Source organism: Corapipo altera, unplaced genomic scaffold, assembly GCF_003945725.1.
Source record: "Corapipo altera isolate COAL_440 unplaced genomic scaffold, ASM394572v1 165, whole genome shotgun sequence".
Taxonomy (NCBI): domain Eukaryota; kingdom Metazoa; phylum Chordata; class Aves; order Passeriformes; family Pipridae; genus Corapipo; species Corapipo altera.
This window is the reverse complement of record NW_020884954.1, coordinates 2,418,437-2,445,795: the sequence shown is the minus strand read 5'-3', so window position 1 is coordinate 2,445,795 and position 27,359 is coordinate 2,418,437. Positions and strand designations below refer to the sequence as shown.

The window sequence follows — 27,359 nt, the reverse complement described above, 5'->3', positions numbered from 1 at the left end:
TTGATGACTCTCTGACTCCTCCACCCGTCATCCCTCGCACCCCTCACTGTCACCTTCTGCACGTCCCTTCTCTGACCCCGAAATGCAGCTTTACCTCATCAAACAGCTGCAGCATGATGGTGAGCACATCTGGGTGGGCTTTGTCCACCTCGTCAAAGAGGACCACAGCATTTGGGCACTGCCTCAGCTTTTTGGTGAGCTGCCCACCCTCTTCATGGCCCACGTAGCCGGGTGGTGAGCCGATGAACTTTGCCACCTGGGAGGAAGGAACAGGAGAGAAGAAGGTTGATCCATGGACACTGGGAATGAGGCCCTCCTGGTAGCTTGGCAGGCAGCCACTGCTCTTTGCTGCTGATAAATCAAGTTCTGTATTCTTTGTGACACCTATCACACCCCAGGTATCCCAAAATCAGCTTAATAAGCAACAATTAAGTAAAATAAAGGTTGTGCAATTACACTGCCCAGAGCTTGAACCAGTACAACTCAAGGAACAGGAATGGGCAGGAGGGAAGGCACCATCCCTGCTTGGCTATGCAGGGTCTGAGAAACCCGTCTCAGATGTCCAAGACCTGTTTTCATCCCCTTTAGCCTTTTTAAGAGCAAGAATTCAAAGGATTACGAGTGGCAGGTGGCTATGGTGAAGAATCAAAGCTTGGGAAGAGGCCACAAGTAAAATAATTTTCCTATGCCACCACTTCTTGACATGGTGTTTTTTTAAACCAGGTTTAAAAATTTAGAAGGTTATACAGAAGAATATTTCTGACAACAGAAATGTTTTGGCAAAAACGACAATTTTTGACACACAGCTTGGTGCATCTTACAGCAACCCAGGTCTGTGGGTTATCCAGAGTCACAGTATGTTATCATGGAATAATGGAATGGTTTGGGTTGGAAGGGACCTCGAAGCTCATCCAGTTGCAAACCCCCTGCCATGTGCAGGAACACCTTCCACTCCCACGTTGCTCCAAGCCCCATCCAACCTGGTCTTTAATAGTTCCAGGGACGAGGCAGTCACAGCTTCTCTGGGCAACCTGTCCCAGTGTTTTACCGCTCTCATTACTAGGACCTTGCTGCTTTTTGGGGAGACAGAGCCCTCCAAAGGGATTTGGGACCCCCTCAGCTCCACAGATGACCCTGGTGAGATATCCCACCTCTCCTGCAGCACCAGAATTGGGCAGGTGTGACAGGAAGGGTGGACTTGGCACCACCATCCTGTATTCTGCTGGATTCTCCCTCTTTCCTCCACGGAAACAGTCTGAGGCAGTGATCCTGCACTGGACTTGGCAAGGTTTTGGGGACAAGGGACTTTGGGTGACTGCCTGGGTGTGGGAGGGTGATGAACAGCATGTGGCTGCAGGTTTTCATGCACAAGGTGACCCTCTGGATTCCACAATCTCTTCTCAGCTGCTTTCTCCCCAAGGGCTGACCTCACGTACAGAGCCCACAGCGCTGGACACAGCCAGTTAACACTTTCCCTCCTCCTCAGCGAGTGGCAGCCTGGTTTGGAAAGTCTCAGGGGGAGCACTGAATTGAGGAGTACCATTCCTGAACCACAACACTCAACTGAAGTTGCTTTCTGCAACTTAATTGCAATTTAGTGCACAACTCAGAGCGATTCCTGTGACTCTGTCATGCTTTCCCTTTGACACTCCAGAATGCCCACTTTTTCTGGATTAAACTCAAAGCTGACCCCCCCCACACCCTGGGCCCATTTACTGACCTCGTGCCTCTCCTGGAACTCTGACATGTCCAGTCTGATGAAACCCTGCAAGAGATTTAAGATGAGATTTGATCAATCTGCTCGCTGCCAGAGCTGGAGCAAAACTGATGGGGCTGAAACTTTCTACACAAAATGGATATTCCTGTGGTTCAGCTTTTTAGAAATCAATCACAAGAAGAATGCAACAACACCCCTCTACAAAAATCCTGTGAAAATCATACAGCTGAGGTGAACTTGGCTTGTGGGTGATTACCTGAAACAAAGAATATTGTTAAAGAATTTACAGCTCCCACCAAAGTTTCCACTTTGCATTTGAAAAGCTGATGATTCACTGTAGGTACTGAATGTCCTGGTCTTGGGGCTGTAATCCAGGTCCTAGAAGGGAGGGAAAGGGAAGGGAAAGGAAGAGGAAGGGGAAGGGGAAAGAGAAGGGGAAGGAGAAAGAGAAAGTGAAAGGGAAGGGGAAGGGGAAAGGGAGAGACCCCTTTCAGGGAAGAAATTTTCCCAATATCCAACCTAAATATCACATGGTGCAACTTGAGGCCATTTTCTCTAGTCCTGTCACTTGCTACTTGGGAAAATCACAGAATGCTTTGGGTTGGAAGAGACTGTCAGGACCATCCCATTCCAACCTCCCTGCCATGAGTAGGGACACCTTCCACTAGACCAGGTGGCACCATCCAACCTGGCTTTGAACACTTCAATTAATATTGTTCCTGTTACTGCTCTTTTCTTGTCTCATTGGTGTTTTCAAGTTAACTGATCTTTGGTCAAGCTGGAATCTCTGCTTTTTGTCTCCCTCTCACTGGAGGGTGTGGGAAAAGGTAAGCAGCTGAGTGGGGTTTAATTTCCAGCTGAGTTTAAACCACAGTAAATGGAATAGAAAGAATGGAACGGAATAGAAAGGAAAGAATGGAAGGGAATGGAACAGAAGATTGGGGTGGAATGGAATGGAATAGGACAGAATGGAATGGAACAGAACAGAACAGAATAGAATGGAAGATTGAAATGGAAGGGAGGGGAACAGAAGATTGGAATGGAATTGATTTGAATGGAATGCAAAAGAACAGAAAGAATGGAATGGAATGGAATGGAATGGAATGGAATGGAAGATTGCAATGGAATTGGGGAGTTCAACTTCAAGTGCTTTGTGTCTTAAAAACTCAGACAACCGCAAAAGTGTCCTCCTGCAAAGCCACCACCTCCATGAAATAATTCCAACCCATCTTTCCCCAAAACTGCCCACTGGGTAATGAGCTAAATCACTCAAACAGCTTCTCGATACCAAACATTTCATCACTTAAAATCCTGAGCAGGAAATCAGTGTCCCATTGCCACAATCCATACCAGCATGATGTGACAAGTGGTAGAGGTGGGGACATGGAAAACAGATTTCTAGAATTGTATCCTTCTAACAATTTACAGTCATATTGGTAATAGAGGAAAAAAAAATATGTTCACAACACAGGATGTCAAAATGAGAGCAAGATCCAACAGGGAGCACCAGTATTGTTAGATCCATTTGAATTTTTAGCATTTAAATATACTGGTGACATAGACAGGGACACTCATGTCCTGGGCTGATCCCACAGCACGGGCAGTAGGGAGAGGTGGGGATTCCACCCCTCTGCTCTGCTCTGGTGAGACCCCACCTGCAGTGCTGCCTCCAGCTCTGGGATCCCAACATCAGAAGGATGTGGAGCTGCTGGAGCAAGTCCAGAAGAGGCCAAAGAGACGCTCCATGACCTTCACGGGTCACTTTCAGCACAGCAGAAGCCCCTTCTCAGGGCAGCAGAGCCAGACAAGGAACCCCCCTGATGAGCTGCCCCTGGCCCTTTACTGACAGCACAGAAGCTGGGATGAGCCATTACCTTTTTGACGTCCTTGTGGATGTACTTGGCCGTTTGCTTGGCCAGCTCTGTTTTACCTGTTCCAGAGACGGAAAGAAAAGACTCACATTAAACCACGTCTGTCCATCTTCTGTCCTGTCCATCAGCTCTGTTAGCACCAGGGCTGGAACTCCCTGCAACCAGTACATTGGTTTTTCTTGGGAAGCAGGTACTGCTGTTTTATCTCTGGGATCACTCTGCTGGGGTTCCTGGCCTCGGCAGGGTGAAGGGGTGCATTAGGAAAGTGGCATCTCCACACTGGCTGCTTCAGCTTTAATTCATTCTCAAAGGATGGGCGCAGAACTCTTGCTTTTTTCCCACAAAAAGATGTGGAGAAAAAGAAAGAAAGGAAGGAAAGAAGGAAGGAAGGAAGGAAGGAAGAAAGAAAAAGATGAGAAAGAAAGGAAGGGAAAGAAAGACCCCACGGAAATCCATTAGAGTGGAAGAGCCAACAATTTACAACCCTGAGCCTTCGGACCTGCTGTAAGCAGGGCAACGAAGTATCAAAAACTTTTATCCCGGTTTTCTACAGCTTTATAGCAACTCATTTGGAGTTAATGCTTGGCCTGGCACTGCTCTGCAGCAGGAGCCTGGTCTTGCCTGTGGCCCTTAACCCCCCCAGCACTGGAGCATCGGTACCTTCCCGAGCCCCGCGGGAGGCAGCGGAGGCGGGAGAAGCCCTGAGGTTGTTCCAAATGTCACAGCTCAGTTACTTTAAAGCTGTTTTGCTGGGGATTTTTTTGGCCACAACTAAAAGTCATTTGGATCATTTCATGAACTGATCAGCTGTCATGTGGCATTTGATTGTGCTGGAGGACAAATCTTATCGGTGTCAATAAAATCCTGTCGTTCCAAAGCAATCTGTGCCCACAGGAGCAAGACGAGCAGAGATTCAGTTTGCAGGCAGCGAATTTCCACTACTACCCCACCATTCCCACTGGAATAGAGGGGTTCCCACTGGAAAGCTGTTAACACAACACTTTCAAGCTGCCCCTTTTTGAGACTAGGAGGGTGGACTGCCCCCTGGGATAACTCCCCATGAGGCTGGACGTGGCCGTGTGTGCTGGTGTCTGGCTGTGGTCACCCTGTGGGACGATGGGTGACAAGTTGGAAGGATGACAGTGCTTTTAACGGGTATTTCATGCAGACCCTGTGGCCCTGCTGCAGCTCCCGCCCCCTCTCCTCGGGGCTCTCCGTCCCCCTCACCACAGCCCAAACGTTACCTATTCCAGATGATCCCAAGAAAAGAAAGACCAGCGGGTGCTCCTCATCATACCAGCCATTTTCCTTCCTCCGAATAGCTGCATTTGAAGACAATGAAAACAAAAAAGAGGGGGGGAGGCATATAAATCAATGCCACAAAGCAAGTGTAATTATCACTAAGTATACACTATGTTTTACTGCTCTCTACCCACTCCCAGTCCTCCCTGCCATTAGTGCTCTCTAATTTGATTAGCCAGCCAAGGCCCCAGAGATACCTAATAAGGTTAGCATGGATTTGGAAAGCTGCCCAGAGCAGATTTCGGATAAAGTTTTCCAGGATGTGCACTCAGCGTTGCCAGGGAGACAGAAGGGAGGGGGGACAAGGATGGATGGATGGACGGAGGGATGGAGAGGCATGCTGCCTCGCCAGCTCCCCAGTGCAACCTTCCTCTGAGAAAAAAAAAGCAGGTTTGAAGAGGTTTATGGGTTATTCCTGGCATGGAATGGGAAGAGGAAGGTGGTTGAAGGTCACAAACAGTTTGAACTGGTGCAAGGATTGGGAAAGGACTGGTGGTTATCGCTGTGCCTCCCTGGACAGCAGTGTCCAAGTGCATCCTGGGTGACACACCAGTGGAAAATTTTACAGAAGGCAAGAGCCCTGATTCTCTCCAAAACTCCCAGTCCAACCAGCACAGCCCTTCCTCACAACAGACATGGATCTGCTGTGCAGAGTGGCTGATGGCTCCTACCCCCATGGGCGTCCACAGCTCCCCAAGGTGCTCCCCAGAGCAGCCCCAGGCTCTGTAAGAGTGTTCACCAAACCAGCAACATCACTGCACTGGGTTTAGCTGGAGGAGGAGGAACTGCTTTTGAGGCCAAAAGATCAAACCTAATCCTCTGCTGGCTAGAACTGAGCTCTGCAGCAGAGAAGTTCTTGAGCTGGATCAGATCAGTTCCTGGTCCAACGTGAGAGATCAAACAACATCCCAGCCTTTCCGCTTTATCCACAGTATTTAAATTCAGCCTGTATTCCAGCTCTGCCCCACGGAATGTTGTAAGGTGTTTTATGAGAGAGAACATACACTGTACAGAGTGAGGAACGACAGCAAGGTCCCACGATGGGCGCACAGTGCTGCTGGATCCAGCCTGACCCAAGATGTGGCACATTGGGAAGCAGGTCATGAAAAGGGCAAGACGCCCAAAAATGATAACTGACAGTATTTTGAAAGTAGCAGGGCAAAATAGCTGTAGCTTGACCACAGTTTTGGATTAAAGCTCTTGGAACGCTCCTGCAGATGGCCATGGCAAGGCTTGGACTCTGCTGCCTTTCAGTGGTGTCCATAGCAAAGGCAGGAATAAAACAAGAAAGAATAAATGCACTTCTCTTTGTGACTATCACCCTCACACCACGGTTCCCTCATCTCCTTCTGGCTGCCACCCTGGGCCCAGCCTCTGTCCCTGTCCCTCAGCCCTGTGTCTCCCTGGAACGAGGCACTGGCTGGCTCCATGGGGAGCTGTGGATTTGTTTTCTTCCCGAAGCTGGCAGGAGAGCACGAGAGTAACATTTAAAATTGGGGAATTCTGAAATTCAACCTCAAAGTCAGTCCCTAAAACCCTTTATTTGATGGAGTAGGGGAAAATAAAAGATACCTAAGAAAAGGCATCCTAGGCATGGCATGTCAAGAGGGCAAACTGACATGGGAAATACTGAACGAATAGTTTGATTTTGCACGTAAAAAGATTTGCACATAAAAATATTTAACCAATACTTTCATTTTGCATATAAAAAGAAGCGGAATGATAGAGCCTACAGATGGATCTGCCAGCAGGGGTATGCTGGGAAGATGTTAAACAGCAGCAGCTCCAGTGAGATACTCCAGCAGCTGGGTTGTATGGCTGGGTGGAGAAGTCTCATGGGAATTAGGAGCTGCAAAACCTGCATGAAAACAAGCTCCTTGGAGCCCATGTTTGTATTCCAGGAGACCCAGGTAGGGTGGGAGCTGACAGATCCAGTGAGGATTAGAAAAACAAGAGCAAAGCCTCACTGCAAGAACAAATCAATGAGCTGAGGTTAAGTAGGAGGGGTGTGAGGAGTGACCTGACTACAGTCATTAAGGATCATCACACGAAGGCACCGAACTCGCTCAGCTACAGAGAAAATTAAGGTGCTCCAGGGGCTGGAGTGAGAGGATCAAACTAGAAATAAAGCAGAACAGTTTTAATAATGAGGGTGATTAACAACTGCAGCCACTTAGGAAGAAAGTGGGACTGAATCCCTAATCCCTGCCGAGTCTGCAGGGAAAACCAGGAGACTTCTCAAAAGGTAGCGGTAGCTCAGTATGAAGGTGAAGGTTTGCATTGTTGCCCAAATAGCCAAAAAAGCCCAAATTAACCTTAAATCCAGGGCATGTAGGGATCTTAAAGACCATCAGTTCCAACTCCCATGGAAATGGGATCGAGCACTGGGACTGTGCATTTAGTGGACCCCAGTGCTGTGAGGATTTGCCATTCCATGCCCGGACACAATCAGATGCATTACCCATTCCCTTGGCTAATGAGTCCTGACTCCTGTCATTAGCTGGGCACAGAGCCAGAGACAGCACAGGCCAGTGCCTGGCTCCATCTCACCCTGCCCAGGCACCTCAGCAGGACAGACCAGCCTGGCTGCAGCCGGCGATGTGGTTCTGTCTGAAATCCTGGGCAAAGCCTGGCGGGAATCCCGCCCTGCCCTCCAGCTGCTCACTGGCCATGTCACCCCCCAGAACAGCCACCCCAGGAGGATGAAGAGGAGGAAATGCTCTGCCACTGGCAGAGGGGTACAGAGGAGGGTCTGAGCTGCATCCCTCTGTGTGCCCTTCCCAGTGCTGCATGTGCTCCTTCCCAGCCCTTTACGGCAGCGAACAGGAGGTCAAACCCCGGGGTGGGGATATTTTATAAAAATTGATGGGGAATAACACGTTCGCTGATAATTCCTGCAGCCACCTCAGCTAAGATAATAACAGTAATAAAGGTAATAAACTTCTGCTTCAGGGCATGGAGTGACCACTCAAGGGGTCAGCACGTTTGGGGTCCGAAGTCAGCAGGGTTAAGTGCCGCCTTCTTTCCCTCCCCTCTGCAGTAAGATGCCAGAGTTTATGGATAAATGCTCAGAGCAACTCCAGGGATATAAAGCACCCCATAAAAAACTACCATAAAGTTAGAGCTTGAGATTCAGCATGTGATCCCTACTGAAAGGTGCTGAGCATTGTTTTTAGAAAGAAATTCTTCCCTGTGAGGGTGGGGAGGCCCTGGCACAGGTTGCCCAGAGAAGCTGTGGCTGCCCCATCCCTGGAAATGTCCAAGGTTAGGATGGATGGGGCTTGGAACAACCTGGGCTAGTGGAAGGTGTCCCTGCCCATGGCAGGGGGGTGGAATGGGATGAACTTTAAGGTCCCTCCGATCGCAAACCACTCCATGATCACCAGTCAGCAGGTTAGTCAGATCAACAGAGTGATGAGGTGTTAACCCTTTTCTACCAGCAGATTTAAAATGATGAGCTATTCCAGCACACAGCGCTCTTGAGGTCTGGAAGAGCTGAAAAACTCTGGATGTCCCCAAGGAAGGGACCACCACTCTTCAGGTCCTGCTGCCACAGCTGGAGGAGGCTCTCCCAGGCTGGCCACTGTGGAGTTCAGCAAGAGGAACAAAGGTCCCATCCCAGGCCAGAGCAGAACATCAGTGCCAGATCCAAGAATCAAATCTCAGCTAGGTAAGCCACAGGAACACTCCTCTCCCTGGAGTCTGCACTCCCAAAGCAGCTGCTGGCCACGCTGACTGGTCTTTATTGTCACCCACACAGGAAATCCACGCTCTGCCTCTGGGAAAGCTGTCCCCTTCCCTCCTCCCGGCAGAAAGAAAGAAATAATTAAATAAATACCAGGAGGGAGGTCACACTGATGTGCTGAAATCTCATTAAGACATTCAGCCCCAATGTCCAAGACAAGAGGCTGATGATGATGACGCTGGGGCCTTCTTCTCTGGAGCTGTTCCTGGCGTGGCTGCCGTGCTCTGGCTTTATTTTGTCCATCTGTAATGGTGTGACTGCAGCCCTGTGTCTCCGAGAGGCCCTTCAGCCCGCTATTGAGCTGATAAATTCACTGTATTACTTTACACAAATCAATACCCCAGCAGTTATCAGCACTTGATGTGACCGAAATTGGTTTCAGCCAATTTGTGAGTGTAATAAATGTCCATTTATCAAATCAATTCATTCCGTGGGGCTCCTCGGCCCGCCCGGGCTCGGGGTACCACGGGGTGAAGGCTCCGGGGCCGAACCCGCCGTGGGATCGTCGCCTCCATCCAGGCTCTTCACTGCTGCTCCGGGGTCCACAGCATTCCCAAGGAAGCACTATTCCAGCCCTGCTGTGGGCGGCTCAGGGATGTGGGACCCCAAACTAGACCAAAGCTGTGTCCTTGCAAAGTTTGATCTGACCTGCAGGCAGCAACGCACACTGAAAAACAGCCCTCATAAATGATCCTATGTTGTCCAAAACAACACAGGTTTCCCTTGGAGCAGAGCAGGGTTATATTCCTGCTCACCTATTTTCCTACAGCTTTGAAATGTTGACTCATTCAACATTATAGCTGCTCAAAATTGTTCATCATTAAAAAGCAGATTTTTCTCCACTACCCTTTCTTCAAAAATCCCTAAAAAATAAACAGCATTTTTCCTTCCCCCCTCCTTATTCAACTTCAGGAAGAGTTGGAACAGACTGTTTCAATCCTAAAGGTTTATTCCTCCTGAAAGTGGGAAATGGTGGGTTTGAACTCCTCCACCTCTAAGTGAGCACTGACTGCAAACGTGATGTCTCCATATAAAAGAGGTTTTCTTTCCCTAGCATAATATTTAGGATATTAGACCCTCCAAAAATACACATATATACACTTGGAAAAAACGCCTCCTTTGGTTTATAACCTCAGAGAGGAGATGCTGCTGATCCCTCCCGCCCTTGCATCTTCCAGTGAAAAGGCAAATGAGCCCAAGCAGATCCAGAGCACAGTCACTTATGGAAGTGCCTGGAAACACAATCCCAAGCCTTTTAGCTGCTCATCTGCATGTACCGGTCGGAGCATCCCAGCAGCAACCTGCCTGTTTCTGACGTCAGGAGATGCAATATTTAATTTTGTTAATTTGTTTTGGGGATTCTGTTAAGATGAACCACACACCTACACCCGCTGAGGGGGGTGACCGAGCTGCCTCCCACCATCACCCCGTCGGGCACTCGGAGGAACCCCGTGTCCTCAGAGACGCCCAGTGACCATCAGTTATCCACCATCCACCTTCTCCCAGGCCTGTCCTGCTGCACACAGCAGAAAAGAGTGCTGCAGGGCCTGGATCTATCCCACAGAGACAACAGGGAAGGGTTTTCCCTCTGTAGCAGTGATGTCAAGCTGTCAGGACTATGGCTGCAGCAAGCTTCCCACCAGCATTCCCAGTGCATCCCCCTGCACGAGGTTGCTGGGATAACAGCTGGACTTGACGATCTTAGAGGGTTTTTCCAACCTAAATGATTCCACAATTCTGTGATTCCATTCTATCCCCACTGCCCCAGACCTGTGCTGCTAACCCCAGAGCGCACGTTCCCTTTGTATTCCTGGCTAAGCTCCTCTGGAGACTGTTTGGATCATGCACCGAGTGACGGATTAAATCCAATTATTCAATTAAGGCAGCAGTTATAAATTAAACATATCAGCCAGGCGCGGTGGGTCTGAGGATGTGGCGTGTGGCAGGTCTGCTCGCCAGCAAACAGCAGTGGCAAGGGCAGAGCGGAGGGACGGAGGGTCTACAAAGTGGCAGGAAAACCAGCTGAGAAGAAAATAAGTAACAAAAATAGCGGGGAAGCGCTTGAGAGAAAGAGTCCTGTCTCGAAATTCATCCTTCTGGAAAGAAAATTACAAAAACAGGGCAGAAGGGAAGGGGGGAGGAGGGGATAGAGAGTCTCCCGCTACCTTTTGGTCCGATATCCCGAGGCTGCGGGGGTATCAAGCACATTCCCTATAATTCAATAAGAAAAACCTCCATAAAGGAAGGGACGTTAATGCACAGAAACACCACCTGTGTCAGGAACAGGCACTGCCCATTAATCACAGCTCCCCAATTAGCTGGGGATGCTGCCCTCAGGCACAGCCGCTCTCTGAACACACAGGGTGGCTGTTGTCTTTGCCGGAGCACAGGCTCCTTCCCACTCCTTCCCGGCTCCTTCCTGGCTCCTGGCTCACAACGGGCTCCTCTTTGTTAACTCAAGGCAATGGGTTTGTGTTTCTGACAGCATGTTCCTTGTGCTTTTGCCCTGGCCTCAACAGCTCTTATTTCGCTGTCCTGTTTTCAGGCATTAACTGGGATGCACAGATGACTCAGGAATTACTGACAGGATCCAAAGGCTTGGGACTGGCAAAACAAACCCAGCCAAGCCTGCTGAAGCCTTGATTTTATGGAATCACAGAACGGTTTGGGTTGGGAGGGAGCTTTAAGCTCATCCAGTTCCAGCTCCCTGCCACGCACAGGGACACCTTCCACTGGACCAGGTTGCTCCAAGCCCTGTTCAACCTGGCCTTGAACACTTCCAGGGATGGGGAAGCCACTGTGAGCCCCCCCCAGCCTTGGGGACCTGCCCGGAGGCAGCCTCAGATCATGGCTTTGGGGAACAGCTTGTCTCCCCTGTGGAGCTGGTGTGGGAGGGCAGAGCAGGTGGCATGTGGGGGGTCCTACCTGCCCCCACTGTGGCTATGGCGCTCTCCTGACCGATGATGTGCTCTTTGAGCCGCTGCTCCAGCGGGAACCTTCGCCGTTCCTCTATCTCCCTCCTGCGCTGCTCCTCCTGGAACTGTGGAGGGAAGAAAACACAGGGATCAGAGGCTGTATGGAGCACTGGGTCAGTACACAGTTTCCCCACCCCAGGGCGTCAGAGCCCTGCAGAGACATTCCATGTCTCCGACACAGAGCCGGAGCTCCGCTCCCAGCGCAGGGAAGCAGCATCCCCAGGGCAGATGCAGCTCAGTCTGGAAGCACCAGCCCAAGAGAGAGGAGATTTCTGGATCTGCTGGGGATGGAGGCTGGGGTGAGTGGGAATGGGGATCCCACCCTGCAGCTGATGGGAAACCAGACCCTGTTCTGCCTCTGTACTAGTGTCATGGAGGGAACAATGGCACTGCTCATCAGCTCTTAACCATTAGGAGCTGCTTATTTTGGGAAATAAAGCCATGACTATTCCACCTAGATTGGTTTTTCCCACTCCACACATCTCTTGTTCAAAGACTCCAACCAGATCCTGCTGGGATGGCAGAGTGCCAGTGTGCCTTGCTGGGGACACTGGGGACACCAAACTCTGCTGCTTTGCAGATAAACTCATGGCAGCATGCAGGACAGCCCTGGAAAAAGCTCCTTCCTCGGGACATTGGCTTCCTTCCACCTCCAGCTCACAAGGAAGCTGAGCCCTTCAGAGCTCTCTTATGGAGAGACCTATGGATTGCTTCCACCCAGAGGCTTCCATTTTCTGGAGCTGAAGGCTGAGCATGTGTAGAGCAGCTTACAGAGACACCAGACACGAGCACATCTCGGAGATGCTCGGGGACAGGATACTGGCAGAATCTCCAAGTGGGAGCAGGTCTTATGATGCAGGGAGCTTCCAGAGGCAAGAGGACAAACCCAGTCCTGCTGCATCCCCAGCAGTGTGGGCAGTAGGGTGAGGGGACAGATTCTGCCCCTCTGCTTTGCTCAGGTGAGACCCCACCTGCAGTGCTGCCTCCAGCTCTGGAGATCCCAACACCAGAAGGACATGGAGCTGCTGGAATGAGTCCAGAGGGGACCACAGAGATGGGACTTGCTGCCCACACTGCAGGGGATCAGCCCAGGGCATGGGGGGTTTCTGGGCTTCCAGCACATGTTGTTTTAAGGAAGAAAAGTTGAGAATAAAATATTTGAACTCTTTAGGAGCAGGAGCGGGAGAGTTGTCTGCTGGGTAAACGCTCTCTGGAGCCCAGCGCTGGTGAGGAAACCTGCCCCAAACAGTTTCAAACTTGCCTTGGTTTTTATGTTTAACTAATAGCTGGAAGAGAGAAAGGAAATATATCTCTGGAGCTGTTCCCGAGGAAGATGATTGTACTTGTATATAAACCACCAGACAGCCAAGCCAGCCCGTGATGAATATTGAGCTGGGGGGGGATCTGGTGCTCCCGGGGTTTCATCCTCCCCGGCAGCCGCGTTCCACCGAGAGTCTTTGAGAATTTATTGCTCATTTTAATCACTGCTAGAGAATGAATAGGCAGAACTATTACGGGATGGACACATCCCATAGATTTTATTTACATATCCTCGTGACAGAATAACAAGGAGTTTTCATATGTATTTTTAATTTATTTTGATTTCCTTTATTCTGTAAAAAAACCCCCAGAACTCTGTGTGTGCTTTTTCTGGGCTTAGAGCACACTTGCCTGGTGTTGAGGGCTCTTGAGCTAGTTCCCAGTGCTAGACAGTCTGGAGAAATTTAAACATGCTCTCATGTATCCAGGGCTAACAGGGAGAGAGAAGCCCTCCGTCATTGGAGGGGAAGCAGCCCCAGGACTGAGCTTGGTTCTTACAAGTCTGTCTTTGCCATTCAGGTCCTCTTTACCTCTGTCAGACCCATCTGGTATCCTCCCCTGCCTCCAACTGTGTTTGCTGAAGGATTTTTAAGGAATATTTCAGCCAGAATGAGCACATAGTTGCCCTCTCCTTGGCCCCCTTCTGGAAGCAGTGGTGTGAGACCTCCTAACCTGGAGCTGGTGTCCACTTCATCCCACCAACAGGATGGACATTTCCAAGAAAACAAGCATCCACCTGTGTCTTGTTTCTTTTTCCATCCTGAACATCATGAGGTTGCTGGTTTAAACACATTTTATGACAAAAGTGTCTCTTTTGGTTGTTTGCAAAGTGGCTGTTGGTTAATCTGCACATAACCCTCTATGTGGAGTTGGGGGAAGTGAAATCTCATTTTAACCGTTCTTTAAACCCACAAGTTTGCCTTAGACTGGTGCTCATGAACACTGGATCCCAGGCCACAAGCCTAAGGACTGGCAGCCCTGGTTGTTTGATCAGAATTTCAGAAAATACAGTAAAAACAGGCCCTGGATTTCACTGCATTTTGGCCAAGGGGTTAGAGTAGTATGGGATTACTGGACCTGGGTAGGTCACTGCTGAGTGAGAAATGGAAACCTGGAAGAGAAAGGCATAGCCACGGACACAGCTAAAATACTTCAGAAGGGTTTTTTTTCTTTATACATCATGTTGTTAATTTTTACAGACCTCTTTTGGAAAAGGATGGACCTCTAGGGGTGCTAAGGTGCTCCTCCATCACTTGCACCATAAAATCATAGAATGATTTGGGTGGGAAAAGACCTTTCACATCATCAAGTCAAAGTGCTCACCCAGCACTGCCAAGGCCACCACTGCCCCATGTCCCCAAGTGCCACATCCCCACAACTGTTACATACATCTTCTTTAAAACTGTTCTTGTAGTGGGAAAGGAAACCCAAACTGGCTGGAGTCTCAGGCTCACCTTCGCCTCTGACGCTCTCAGAAGGTTCATGACCTCCCCTTCACGGGCGTAATCCAGGGGGGTGTGTCCCATTTCATTCTTCTGCAGGGGGCTGGCACCTGATGGCACAAGAAATGAATAAGATCAGAGGCTCAGAGTTCAGTCTTGGGGCAGAAGGAGCAGGAAGCACATCCTGCCCGTTTCCGCTCCTAACCTTTGCTCTGGAGGGTGTCTGGATCAGAAAGGGACAATGTACAACCAGTGGTTACAAGCACGGGCGTCCAGGGAGGAAGAAAAGGGATTGTCACTGCTAACAATTGGCTTGTCAGGGGGAATGAGAGAGCACATGGTCACCAGAAGGAAATAGGGTCTCACAAAAGCACCCACTCCCAGTCCTGTGAGAGCCACACGGGACCGTTACGGCTCCAATTGGACACGCTGCCCGTGCAAGCTGGAGCTGAAGCTGGAGCCTGTGGACCAGCTGCCCCTCCGAGCCCCAGCAGCACTTCTGGGGGGAAATCACGCCCTCCTTTAGAGTTTTATTGAAAAAAAAAAAAAAAGGTCAAAAAACCCCAAAGACTGAGGTTGGATGGGCACCCCACAGAAACACACTTGCATGGAGAGAGCTCCCCATCCCAGATAACGTGGACTGTGGCAGAGCACTCACTGCCAAACTGGTCCCGGTTGCAGCGATGGGAAGCATATGGAGGGAATCTCGGTGGGATCACAAGAGGGGGGTACTGTGGAATAGCAAGCAAAGTCTTGGGACTCATCTCTCAGCATCTCAGGAGTTTTCTCTAAGGCAGAGACTCACCATTAACACTCCGTGATCCCATGACAGCTCCTAACATCAAGGGTTATGAGAAAGAACTTTCAAATCAGCCTCGAACCCCCCAGACCAGTGCAGGAACTGATCATCCCACCAGTTATCAAGCCCTGGGAAACACCCTGGGGGGGGGAAGAGACCATAACTGTGCTCAGCAGGTCCGGGATGTCTTCCACCCCAATCCTTCCATTGCAATTCTGTGCAATCTACTCCTCCTTGCGCGGGGAGATTGGCCCAGATGACCCCACTGGCAGTCCCTTCCAACCTGAACCATACTCTGATGGAACCAGGGGAGCAAGCCAAGTACCTTGGCACGGGCAAACCAAGCTGCTCCTGTGCCTTGGGAGAGTGTAGAGCACCAGGAGAGCTCAATATCAGCGAGCAGCAATCAGAAGAGATGAACAAGTGAGGGGAGTCAGTGGGAGCGGAGCCGCAGAGATTAGCCATTCCTAGGCATTGGCATCAGGGATCTATATTTGCTTACAGAATGAAAAATGTGCTCCATAAACATTCGACACAGAGTAATTTCTATGGCAAGCCTTGTCTTCCCAAATAAAGAATATGATTGAGACAGGTGAGATTGTAATAAACCCCACTGCCGGGGCCGTCCACTCAATATCTGTTAAAGAGACAGTGCTCCCCTGATCCTCCCCCTCCCCAAAACCCACCCAGGTCTGTGCAGCGAGCAGGGGGGCACGTTCCTGGCTGCTCCAAATTATGACATCCTTGAGGCTAGGCCTGCTCTCCTTTCCGATGGAGGGTTCGTTTGGCTTTCCCCTGGATCTATCAATAATGGCTCTCCAATATTGGCCTAATCCCCCTGTTAATGGCTTTGACGACTTGACTAATTGCTGCAATAATTGATAGAACCCGACTCCTATAACTGGTCGATTCCAACCTCGAGTACCGGCAGCAATAAAATATTATGCTGCCATAAATAACAGTGTCACTTGGCTTGCTAATAGAAGGTAAGAGTGGCCACCAGTCCATTGGCGCCCCGGCTGACCCCTCTCCCCTATCCCCACCTCCTCCCTTGCCCTCTCCCACCCTGTGGCCGGCTGCAGCAGCGGCTGAGGGGACGCCAACCTTCCGAGACTTAATAGAAGGCAATTTGTCACCTCCCACTCGCTGTCTGTGGCTGGAGATGGACACCTGGGCAGCACCTCGGGCTGTGCGAGCCCGTCGCCTCCTCCCACCCCTCCCTGCTCATATTAGGAGGCCCTGGCTGATAATATTTGATAAATAGCATGGGGGTTCCCTCTCTGCACCCGCCCGGCACTGCCACGCTGCAGCAGCTGCAGAAGGTCACTCATTGGGGAAATATGTTCCTGTCAGCAGGATCGAAAAAAGTTTAGTGGAGTGACAGGCCTCAATTTTTCAAATTTTATTAACTCCATCCTCTTAACAATTTGTCTTGAATTCCTTCAGATTCTGGATAACTGTCAATAGAGCTGGTGATGCAGCGGGTGCTGGTACCTGGGTCCTCTGTTGCTGTCGTGATGGGGGGCGTGACCAGAGGAGGGAGAGGTGGCAGGAGAAAAAGGAGGATGCCAAGGGCTCACAGAGGACTTGGAGGAGCATCCCAGCAATGCTCCCTCCCTGTGTCCTCAGCAGCCCTGGGACCCTGTTCCTGTCTCTCCATCCCGCCAGGGCAGAAGAGCAGCAGGTCAGAGCTTACCGCAGCCAGAACAAGGCTCACACTGCAGACAGACAGGATGGGGCACACAGTGGCATTCAGACATCATCATATAGACAACCAGAGTGACACTGCTCCAAGAGCAGACAGAGCATGGCTTGGGAAGGCCCTGGGCACCAGGACAAGGAGTCTTGAGGACCTTGTTTCACAGTGCAACCAGATATTGTGAGAGCTCCTGCTCCTCAGCACACCAGGATGATATCCATCATCCTTTCTCCATATACCCACGTATGTGCAGAGCTCTTAAGTTCATGCCAAACATGATGTCACTGTCACGTTTGTCCCCAGAAATATTTTGAGAGGGATTTATTTGCTCCCCTGCCCTAAGGGGAAACTATTCCTAAGCGCTCTGACACAGACAGAAATGTGCTGCTACTTGGACTCTTATTGCTCTCACCACGGTGGGATGCTGGATGCCTCGATGCTGGGATATGATTGGTTTCTAAATCCCAGTCTCATAGGATTTTAATTACTGGTCTGGTGTGGCGGGGAGTGGAGCTGGCTGCGCTCGGCCGGAGGGTCGATACACCGGCCCAGAACATATTGAGCCTCGGCGCTCGCAGACTCTATTGCACTATTTAATCATCTTTTGCAAAATTTACAGTGCAACAGAAGGAATCAATACGGAATTTATCACATTCCCTTGTAAATATGAGCATGGAGAGGGAGAGAGTGGATGTCAGGCACTCTGGCACGACAGCTGGCCCGGGCAGCAAATGCCTGGGAGCAAACCTCCAGGACAGACCACTCAGGGCAGCTACCACGCCTGTGACTCCCCAAAAACCAGCCCAGCCAGCTGCTGGGACTTGCATGCCCAGGGACAGCTGCGGCCACAGCGGCTGCATTTGTGTGCTGTGACCTGCTTGGAAGTGAAACGTTTTCCTAGCTGCTCTAAAGGAAAAATGGGAGGAAGCCACAGAGGCTGTGCAGAGCCTCACTCTGCACCGTGTGGTTTGCAGAGCCTGAGTCACAGAGTCATAGAATGGAATCATGGAATTGTTTGGGTTGGAAAAGCCCTCTGAGAACATCGAGTCCAACCATTCCCCCAGCACTGCCAAGGCCACCACTAACCCATGTCCCCAAGTGACACATGCACATGTTTGTTATACCCCTCCAGGGATGGAGAGTCCCCCACTGCCCTGGGCAGCTGTGCCAGGGCTGGACAACCCTTTCTAAGAAGAAATTTTCCCAATATCCAACCTAAACTGTCTGTGGCACAACTTGAGGCCGTTTCCTCTCCTCTTGTCCCTGGTTGCCTGGGAGCAGAGCCCGACCCCCACCTGGCTACATCCTCCTGTCAGGCAGCTGTAAGGAGAGAGGAGTTCTGCTCTGGGCTCCTGCTCGATCCATGAGTGCAGCAAAAGTGATGCCACCTTCTCAGGATGTGTTAAAACCAGCAACCGGCTGCTGGGGACCCGGGAGCCCGTTGTTCCCCAGGGATAACCTTTACCCTCCCTCTGGAAGGATGGACCCTTTCCATCCGGGATGCAACTGAAAATGCTCCAAGGCACATTATGCTGAACTCAAAACTGAAAAATACAGCATTAATTATAACCTGTTTTTTCCAGAGAACACCAAGAGCACTTTCGCTTTCTGATGTCCAAGCCCACCCCCTGCAACACTGGCTCTGTAATTCGTTTACCATCACTCATCCTACTCACAAGATCTGCAATTACACTGGACTGAGGACAGGAGTGTGCAGCATCACCAACAAATGCACTGGGCTATATTTACCAGCAAATACAGTCCAGGATTATTATAATCTGGATTACATTATTATATATTATTATAACCTGGATTATTATATACAGATTATTATAACTGGATTATTGCTGCTTCAGCTCATAAGTTTTCACAAATATATGTTCTGTCCTTCCTCTCTCTCTTTCCCCTCTAATTAGAGATGAGGGGCTGGAGTGGGCCTTTGGACAAGGGCATGGACTTACAAGGCAAGGGGGAATGGCTTCCCACTGACAGAGGGCAGTGTTAGATTGAATAATGAGAAGAAATTCTTCCCTGCGAGGGTGGCGAGGCCCTGGCACAGGTTGCCCAGAGAAGCTGTGGCTGCCCCATCCCTGAATGTGTCCAAGGCCAGGCTGGACAGGGCTTGGAGCACCCTGGGCTAGTGGAAAGTGTCCCTGCCCGTGGCAGGGGGATGGAACGAGATGGGCTTTAAGGCCCCTTCCAACCCTGTGAATTTGTGAATCCATTGAGGGTGTATTGCAGGAGGCATTTCCCATGCAGTAACAGCCTGGTCAGCCTGTGTGCTGGCTCTAGGAGGAGCTGGAAGCAAAGGGGATGATTTCTGATGGTGGGAAGTAGAACCCAGGGCAGTCAGGGATGCTGAGAGCACTGGGGAGAATGGAGCACATACGGAGCCTGCTCAGGTTTGGCAGGAGGGGATATGTCTGTTTCTGCTGTGGGATAGAGAGAGGGGAGGTCCCGACAAAAGGCATGGGTCAGTCTCTGAAGGAGGGAACTGCTCTGCTACAAGGCAAGGATACGAAATGCAAGCCCCCACCCACCTGTGTGCAGCAGCAGAGTAGTGCACTGCCACACAATGGCGTGAAAACAGCACTTCCACCCGTCAGCAGGTGACAGCTCAGCCAAGCCCTTGCTGCACGGACACACACACCAAACACACTGTGGAAAAGCACTTGGAAAAGCAATTTGAGATCCAAGAAAAATGACAGCTGAGCTGCTAAGCACTAGGGAAACCCTGTTTCTACAGTTGTTGCTGTGCCCAGTTTCTCGGAGGTGTACAGGAGGAAGTGCTCACAGTTCCTGCAGCATCCTCTTCTGTGCTTTGTTTAGTGTAACTTCAATTTACTGAAAGGTCACCACAGCTCATGGTAGCACGAGCTGGTGAAAGGTGAACAGCATCCCATGCTGGGAGGAGGGTCATTTACCTGCAGGGTAAATCCCTCAGCAGCAGCAGTGCTGTCCCCCTAGGTCTAAATCACAGAATCACAGGATTGTTTGGGCTGAAGGGACCTTAAAGCCCATCTCACTCCACGTCCTCTGCCATGGGCAGGGACACGTTCCATTATCCCAGGTTGCTCCAAGCCCTGTCCAACCTGGCTTTGAACATTTCCAGGGATGGGGCAGCCACAGTTTCTCTGGGCAACCTGTGCCAGGGCCTCCCCACCCTCACAAGGAAGAATTCCTTCCCAATATCCCACCTAACTCCGCCCTCTGGGGGCGCATTGGGAAGCCATTCCCCCTTGTCCTGTCCCTCCAGGCCCTTGTCCCAAGTCCCTCTCCAGCTTTCTTGGAGCCCCTTCAGGCACTGGAAGGGGCTCTAAGATCTCCCTGGAGCCTTCTCTTCTCCAGGTGAACACCCTGAGTTCTCTCAGCCTGTCCCAGAGCAGAGGGTCTCCAGCCCTCGGAGCATCTCCACGGTTCTGGTCTGTTCTGGACCCACGAATCAGTGCCTGCCTGAGCTCCTCCGGCTCCCTGCATTTCAGCAACAGGTTCTGGAGCAGAACCAGATGTAGAAAGGTGGTTGATGGTGGCTGGGCTCCATGGCAGGGTTATCCCACTGCCTGCAGAAAGCAGCACCTTTTAATGCTGGCTATTTCATTTAAATACTGACATAATAAAAGCTCCCTCTAAACTGAGGAGACTCCTGTCACCAGCGAGCTGGTGACCCTGCCTGCCTTCCTCCAAGCCAAACACAAAGCCCCTGGAATCGATTGTGCCTGCAGTAGCAACTGGTGCACTCTGTGGCTGTGAGTGCCCACCCACCCCTTCCCTAAACACCGATATTTATGGTGTCACCTCAGGTCAGGGGACTGTGAAATGTCACCAACAACTGCCCGAAAGGACAACAGAGCCGCCACTTCGTCTCGCGGTCTGCTGGGCACACACATGCTGACCACAGGGCAGCAAGGTCCTGGAGGGGTCAAGCGAGTCACTGAATGGGCCACAAAAGGCCAGGGACATGGGGTGAGGGGCAAGTGCATGGGGGCTTCCCTTAAAAAACAACAGCGGGGTGGGGGGAGATGGGAGCAGAGAGGGGCTGGGCGGTTAATGGCTTTGGCCCGAGGGCAGGGCACCAGCGAGGGAAGTGTGAGGGAGAGTAAATGGAGAGTTAGTAAAAGGCAGGTGTAGAGAGGGAGCAAGAGGAGCCTGTTCCATGTCAGCAACCAGGAGCCATCCTGTGCACGAGTGTCAATGGCAGCACAGGGACATTACCCTCACAAAGGGCTGAGCCGTGTTCGATCTCCACACCAAGACCCTCGGCCATGTATTCATCCCAGATTACACTGACAAGGAGGCAGGGATACCCCGCTTTGTTATCCCACGGAACTGGGAGGAGGGCAACACCCCCAGTCAATGCCATGAAATCCTCATGTCACGTGCCCATTGGGAACTCCAGCATCCAAAACTTGCTGAAAGGGCAGGGAAGGGTCTGCTGTCAGCCCAGCAGCTCAGAGTCCACCTGACAGAAAGGGGAGGCTTATTACATTTAGCAAATAATCCTCATAAATCCTCATCGTAATCATGGCTGCAATGGGTAAGTGGGTATTGTGCATGGTGAACCAGGATTAATCCAAGGAATGCTGTAAACTCAGCCCCAGGATCCTACCAGGGCTCCAGCGGGATCTTTCACACCATCACTGGATGGAGATTCCCACTGGTGGATTGCTGTCCCCAGGATCTAAGCACCAGGACATGCTCATGTCTCTACAAGATGAGGATTTCCACTTGGAAACAAACCCTTAGTGTAGACTCTTGAACCTGATCCAGAAGGATTTCCATGGGGCTGGATTAAGAATGGAACAGTGATGAGTGACCATCACATTTTCTGGCTAAATTCTGAGTTTTCACTTTGATTTTAAACAATCCCTCCAGTTGTACCCAAACAAACACAGCCTCACAGACTGTTAAATGCTTTTTTTTCCGAGATTCAAGTGAGTTCTTTAGAGCTGAGATACTTTGCCACAAACAAAGAACTCTCTGTGAGCACTGGGCACAGAAGGGAACATTCACAGGGATGGCAGTGGCTCCAGGACAGATACAGGGACAGCTCTGGAACAAAAAGAACAGTCCTCTCTGTGAAGTGAGGCTTGGATTGGAATAGCACTCGGGGAGCTGAGCAGGGCACAGCTGGAGAAATAAGCTGGACTTACTCCTTGCATTGATTCATTCAGGATGGAGAAATTTTTTAGTGCCACCTTCACTTACTTCCACCCATATTTTACCTGTACTTAGTATAACCAAGGAGCTGCCTTGGTACTTTCAATGAACTGGTCATACACACGTTGTGCAAGGAGACTTTCCAAGGCAGAAATGAGGAGGTATTTTTGTAGAAGATGTTATTCCAAGTGATTCTGCCCCTCTGTTCTGCTCTGGTCAGACCCCACCTGCAGAGCTGCCTCCAGCTCTGGGGCACCAGCATCAGAAGGATGTGGAGCTGCTGGAGCAAGTCCTGAGGAGGCCATGAAGATTCTCAGGGGGGCTGGAGCCCCTCTGCTCTGGAGCCAGGCTGGGAGAGCTGAGGGGGTTCAGCCCAAACCATTCTGTAATTCTATGATTCATGCCATGCCACATGGGGAACACTCCCCAGCCTCAAGAACCACAGACCCTCTGCACAGATCTGTTCCCAGCACTGCTGGGACATGGACTTTTCCAGCCCTTCAACCCCCCTGCCACTCCTGTAACACCCCAGAGCCCCCTGCACTCCCCAGGTCTGCCCATTCACAACCCCCTGCTCCAGCAGGTAAAGCCCACTCCACTCCACTCCTCCCGTGGGCACCCCTGCCCACAACTGTGAGATCCCAGAGGTCTTGGTAGAGCAGCTCCTCCTGCCTGCCAGTGCCCAGGCCAAGCAACAGCTGAACACGTGCCACTGGCCTGTGCCACAGACGTGCAGTGAGCCTGATGCTCTGGGACCCTGCAGGGTTCCGTGTTCATGCAGTGCCTACACGTGCTGGGAACATGGAAGGGCTCTTCCATGTCACACAAACGTGCTGGATGACACATGGGCCAATGTTTTCATCTGAACGTTTCCCAGCCGCCACGTCCACGCACTCCCACAGCTTCCAGAGCAGCTGCCTGCTTCTCCATCTCCCTTCCCTGCAAGCATCCCTGAGGAACCCTGCCTTTGCAATAGGTTTTCTTTCAGTGGCTTTGTTTTTGGGTTAATTTATGGCCAGGAGCTGGGGTTCTGGTATCTGGCAGGCTCCCAGAAAAACCCTGACCTTGAGTTCAGTGCTACCGAACCTCAGCCTTTCACTTGTATTTCTCTATTTCTACTCTTTGTGAAAGATAACAAGCATATAATACAGATGAGTATCAAGGTTCAATGTTCCCACAATTACTTTTTCTTATCCCTTCTGGGGATGTTTAGCCATCACAGATGCTACTTTCCATTATCTTTTTAGCTGCTTTCTTAAGGAATGAGCCTTATGTGAGCATGTCATACCATTATCCACCCAGAATTAACTCCTGAGATGCCCACACCATGCAGATGACAACACTCCTCAGATTTTTGCAAAAATCAGCATCTGGCCAGCCAGACTCTAGGGAGCCTGTCTCTAGCAGGGCCAGGCTGGGGCTGTGGCCACTTGATGCTGCCCCTGGCAGCAGGCACCTGAGAGCAGGCACAGCACTGCTGCGTCAGGCTCATTCTGAGCTGGCCTTGATGGCCTTTGCAGGGAGGGGAGAAGTTGAAATTGTTGGAGCAAGAGGAATGATGGGGAAAAAGGCCATTGAGCCTGGAGGAAAGCAGAACTATAGACCAGCTTAGTGGTCTGAGGAACAATGTGCTAAGGTAAGAGCACTGAGCAGGTGCAGGTACACACTAAGCAGACACCAGCTCTGGAGAACAGCATAACACAGTCACAAATGTCATCCTGGGAAGGAGCAGCAGGAGGATACATGTAAAAACAGCTGTCATGGCAGCACATCTCTATTCTGTTAGCTAAATGCATCTTCTTATTCTACTCCACGTGCTGATGAGCTTTTTCCCCACAAAGACAGTCAAGCATTGAACAGGCTGCCCAGGTGAGTACCCAAGAGAGGAGAGTGAAGCAGGATCCATGAGGAGAAGGGCTTTGTGATTTAACTGCGAGGACCAATAACTGCACAAGGTAATTTCTAGCTATTCTCACAAGAGCTGCCCAGGTACCAACAGTACTTAAGCCTCCACCATTTCATGTGGGTACCAGCACCTATCCTGTGCCTTGTCTACGGGATGATCTCTAAGGTCCCTTCCAACCCAACCCATTCCAGGACTCTGTGTTTCTATGGCCATTGAACTGCAGAAGGAAACAGAAGACTTGATGGTTAAAATGAGGACAGCCAACAAAAGTACTTGAGAAAAACCACTGGAGGTGAATGAGAACACAGAAACTAAAAAGTAAAGAGATCAAACCAAACAGTAAATCACACCTAATTGTGACAGTGACACAGTGGGGCCCGTGTCTGAGCCTGACAGTTCTGTGTGATGGGCTGACCCAGAAGAAGTGCTCCTGGCCCAAGAGCTGGGTGGAACTGCAAAACTCACCTGCATCCAGCAGCAGTTTGACTGTCAGGTAGTCGTCAGCCAGCACGGCGTAGTGCAGAGCTGTGCAGCCCTTGAAGTTGGCTCGGATGTTCAGACGGTTGCTGAAGTCGTCCTCCCGGGTGACAAGGACTGGAGGGAACAAAGCATGAAAACTCAGCCCTGGGCAGGGACACCTTCCACTACAACAGGCTGCTCCAGGCCCCGTCCAACCTGGCCTTGGACACTTCCAGGGATGGGGCAGCCACAGCTTCCTCTGGGCACCCTGTGCCAGGGCCTCACCACCCTCTCAGGGAAGAATTTCTTCCCAATATCTTATCTAAATAATTATTTCAGCAAACAGAATTGAAGCTGTGAGAGAAGAGAGTGCTGCCCTGCTATGGCTTGACCTTCAAGCAAATTTCTGATCCTGGGAGTGCCCAGCAGCCCATGAGTCTGGGCAGGGCACAGCTCTGCAGGAAGGCTCAGCTCTCCTGTAGCTGGTCTAAGGGTCAAGCTTTAGAAAACCTGGATTTTAAGTCCTTTGCTCTAGTCACCAGCAAAAAAAAGGGAGAATGACCTTTTACAGGGTCAGATAGTGACAGGACAAAGGGGAATGGCTTCAAACTGCAAGAGGGTAGGGTAAGATTGGATACTGGGAAGAAATTCTTCCCTATGAGAGTCACGAGGCACCGGCACACGTTGCCCAGAGGAAGTACTACAGCACCCAGCCCCACCACAGAGCCTGAGTGACAGTGGGGCTGGTGTGTGCTGTCTCCTAACAAATAAACACCACTCACCCAGTGGGCCAAATCCTGCTCCTGGAAGTGTGCCCAGCTCCCTGGTGAAAGAGTCTGTACCCAAAACTCAGCAAACCCAGGTTCAGGGACAGGGAGAACTTCCAAGCGCTCTGAGCACCTTATACTTTGTCACGGCAAAGCAAGTGGAGCTGGAAAGTGGGTGGCCCTCAGGGACACCTCCACGGTCCCTCCTAAGAACCAGTGACAGATTTCCAGAAGATTTGAAAAGTTCAGAAGAGAGAAACACTGTGATGAATACCTGATGCCGTCTGAGCCCAGCATCTCCGCTAATGAACCGCAGTCCCTCCAGGAAGATCAATTAATGCCCTGGCTCCTTTCCTTCCCTGGGTCCTTTCTCCAAGCACACAGGGTGAGTATGTATATTTATTTATTTGTCGTCATTTCCTACCCAGGGAGGAGCAGGATAATGAACTGCGTGCGTCAGGGAAGATGAATCTGAGATACTAGGGAGCAGTGCAGTAAAGAGATTAAAGTGTTATTATTGTTGGGTTTTTTCCCCCATGGTCCGTTGTGACAGCTCGGCCGTCATCCGTAAAAAATGTCTCCAAGAGAGATAATCATCGGAAACTCAATAAAGCGTCAGGGGAAGCCTCGTCCACCATCAATCACTGGGTGCCTGGAAATTTTCAGCCCTCTGTCTCCCTTCCTGCCATCCATATAAATGTCTGTAATATATTTTGTGCAGTGGTTGTGGAGCATACCCTCTCGATTTGGATGTTTTTATGAAAAAATATTTATACACGAAATATGTAAATGTCTAAAAAAAAAAGAGAAAAAACAAAGGCAGTTTCTCTCTCTCTCTTTTTAAAAACGCAACTGAATTTATTCTTTTTAATAAAACATGTCAACCAAAGAATTAATGCAACTTCTTACGGAGTGGCCTTATCTTTTCTTCACCCCAAAATATATAACATTATAGAGGGATGAATGCAGACAAAAACAATTAACTTCCTTGGTTGATATACTTTGTCTTAAATAAAGTCTATGTACATGCATTATGTATTGGCATTCCATTGCTCATTTTTTAATGTTGTTTCATACATTTTGCAATCCCTGCTATAGGGATCTGATCTATGTATGCTCTCCCTCCCATCAAGGAGCAGGTCTGCTGCTGGGTCACGGTGAGGGATGAGAGCAGGGAGCTTTTAAAAATATAAAATAACGCCCTGTCAAAGCTGTCACCTCACTGATCCATCTTCTTAACTCAACCTGTGCTTTATGAAAGGTTCAAATATTACACCTTCATTAGGTTTTCATAGAGCTTTTGTCTCTTAGCACTGAGGCAAAAGCACAGACAGGCCAGTGGATAATGTCACTGTGTGTCAGCAGCAGTTGGGGTTGTGTCACCCACAGTGTGGCTGCAGGATGAGGGAGTGACCATCTCCCTGTGCCGGGCACTGCTGAGGCCACACCTCAAATCCCAGTTCAGTTCTGGGCCCCTCGCGACCAGAAAGACACTGAGGGGCTGGAGAGTGTCCAGAGAAGGGCAACAGAGCTGGGGAATGGTCTGGAGTACAAGATTGATGAGGAGTGACTGAGGGAGCTGGGGGGGTTCAACCTGGAGAAAAGGAGGCTCAGGGGGGACCTTCTCACTCTCTGCAACCCCCTGACAGGAGGGGGGAGCTGGGGGGGGTCAGGCTCTGCCCCAAGGGAACAAGGGACAGGAGGAGAGAAAATGGCCTCAAGTTGTGCCAGGGGAGGTTTAGGTTGGATATTTGGGAACATTTCTTCCCAGAAACGGTTGTCCAGCCCTGGCACAGCTGCCCAGGGCAGAGGGGAAGTCCCCATCCCTGAAGGGATTTAACAAACGTGGGGATGTGGCACCTGGGGACATGGGTGAGTGGTGGCCTTGGCAGTGCTGGGGGAATGGTTGGACTCAATGGTCTGGCAGGGCTATTCCAACCTAAACAATTCCACAGTTCTATTCCATGACTCTGTGACTCAGGCTCTGCAAGTTACACAGGCAGAGTGAGGCTCTGCACAACCTGTGTGGCTTCCTCCCTCTGAGTAGCTGGGACAAGGTTTAACTTCCAAGTAGGTCACAGCACACAACTGTGTTGTGTCCTGGGAATGGTGTCCCTGGGAATGCAAGTCCCAGTGGTTGACTGGGCTCTGGTAGGGCAGTGGGGATGGCTGGGACACATCCCATGGCTGGGCTCTGGCA

At 50.5% G+C, this 27,359-nt stretch overlaps 1 protein-coding gene across 1 annotated transcript in view; it reads right to left on the bottom strand.

Annotated features, from left to right (window-relative positions):
- The window catches only part of CLPB (ClpB homolog, mitochondrial AAA ATPase chaperonin), a 60,043-nt gene that overhangs the window by 6,546 nt on the left and 26,138 nt on the right, over positions 1–27,359 (bottom strand). The window contains exons 6-12 of the mRNA XM_027663529.1: positions 24,399–24,527; positions 14,385–14,482; positions 11,561–11,675; positions 4,833–4,910; positions 3,592–3,647; positions 1,721–1,765; positions 95–256 (exon numbers count right to left, since the gene is read on the bottom strand). Of these exons, the coding sequence (XP_027519330.1) occupies positions 95–256; positions 1,721–1,765; positions 3,592–3,647; positions 4,833–4,910; positions 11,561–11,675; positions 14,385–14,482; positions 24,399–24,527 (683 nt within the window). The remainder of the gene's footprint in view (positions 1–94; positions 257–1,720; positions 1,766–3,591; positions 3,648–4,832; positions 4,911–11,560; positions 11,676–14,384; positions 14,483–24,398; positions 24,528–27,359) is intronic.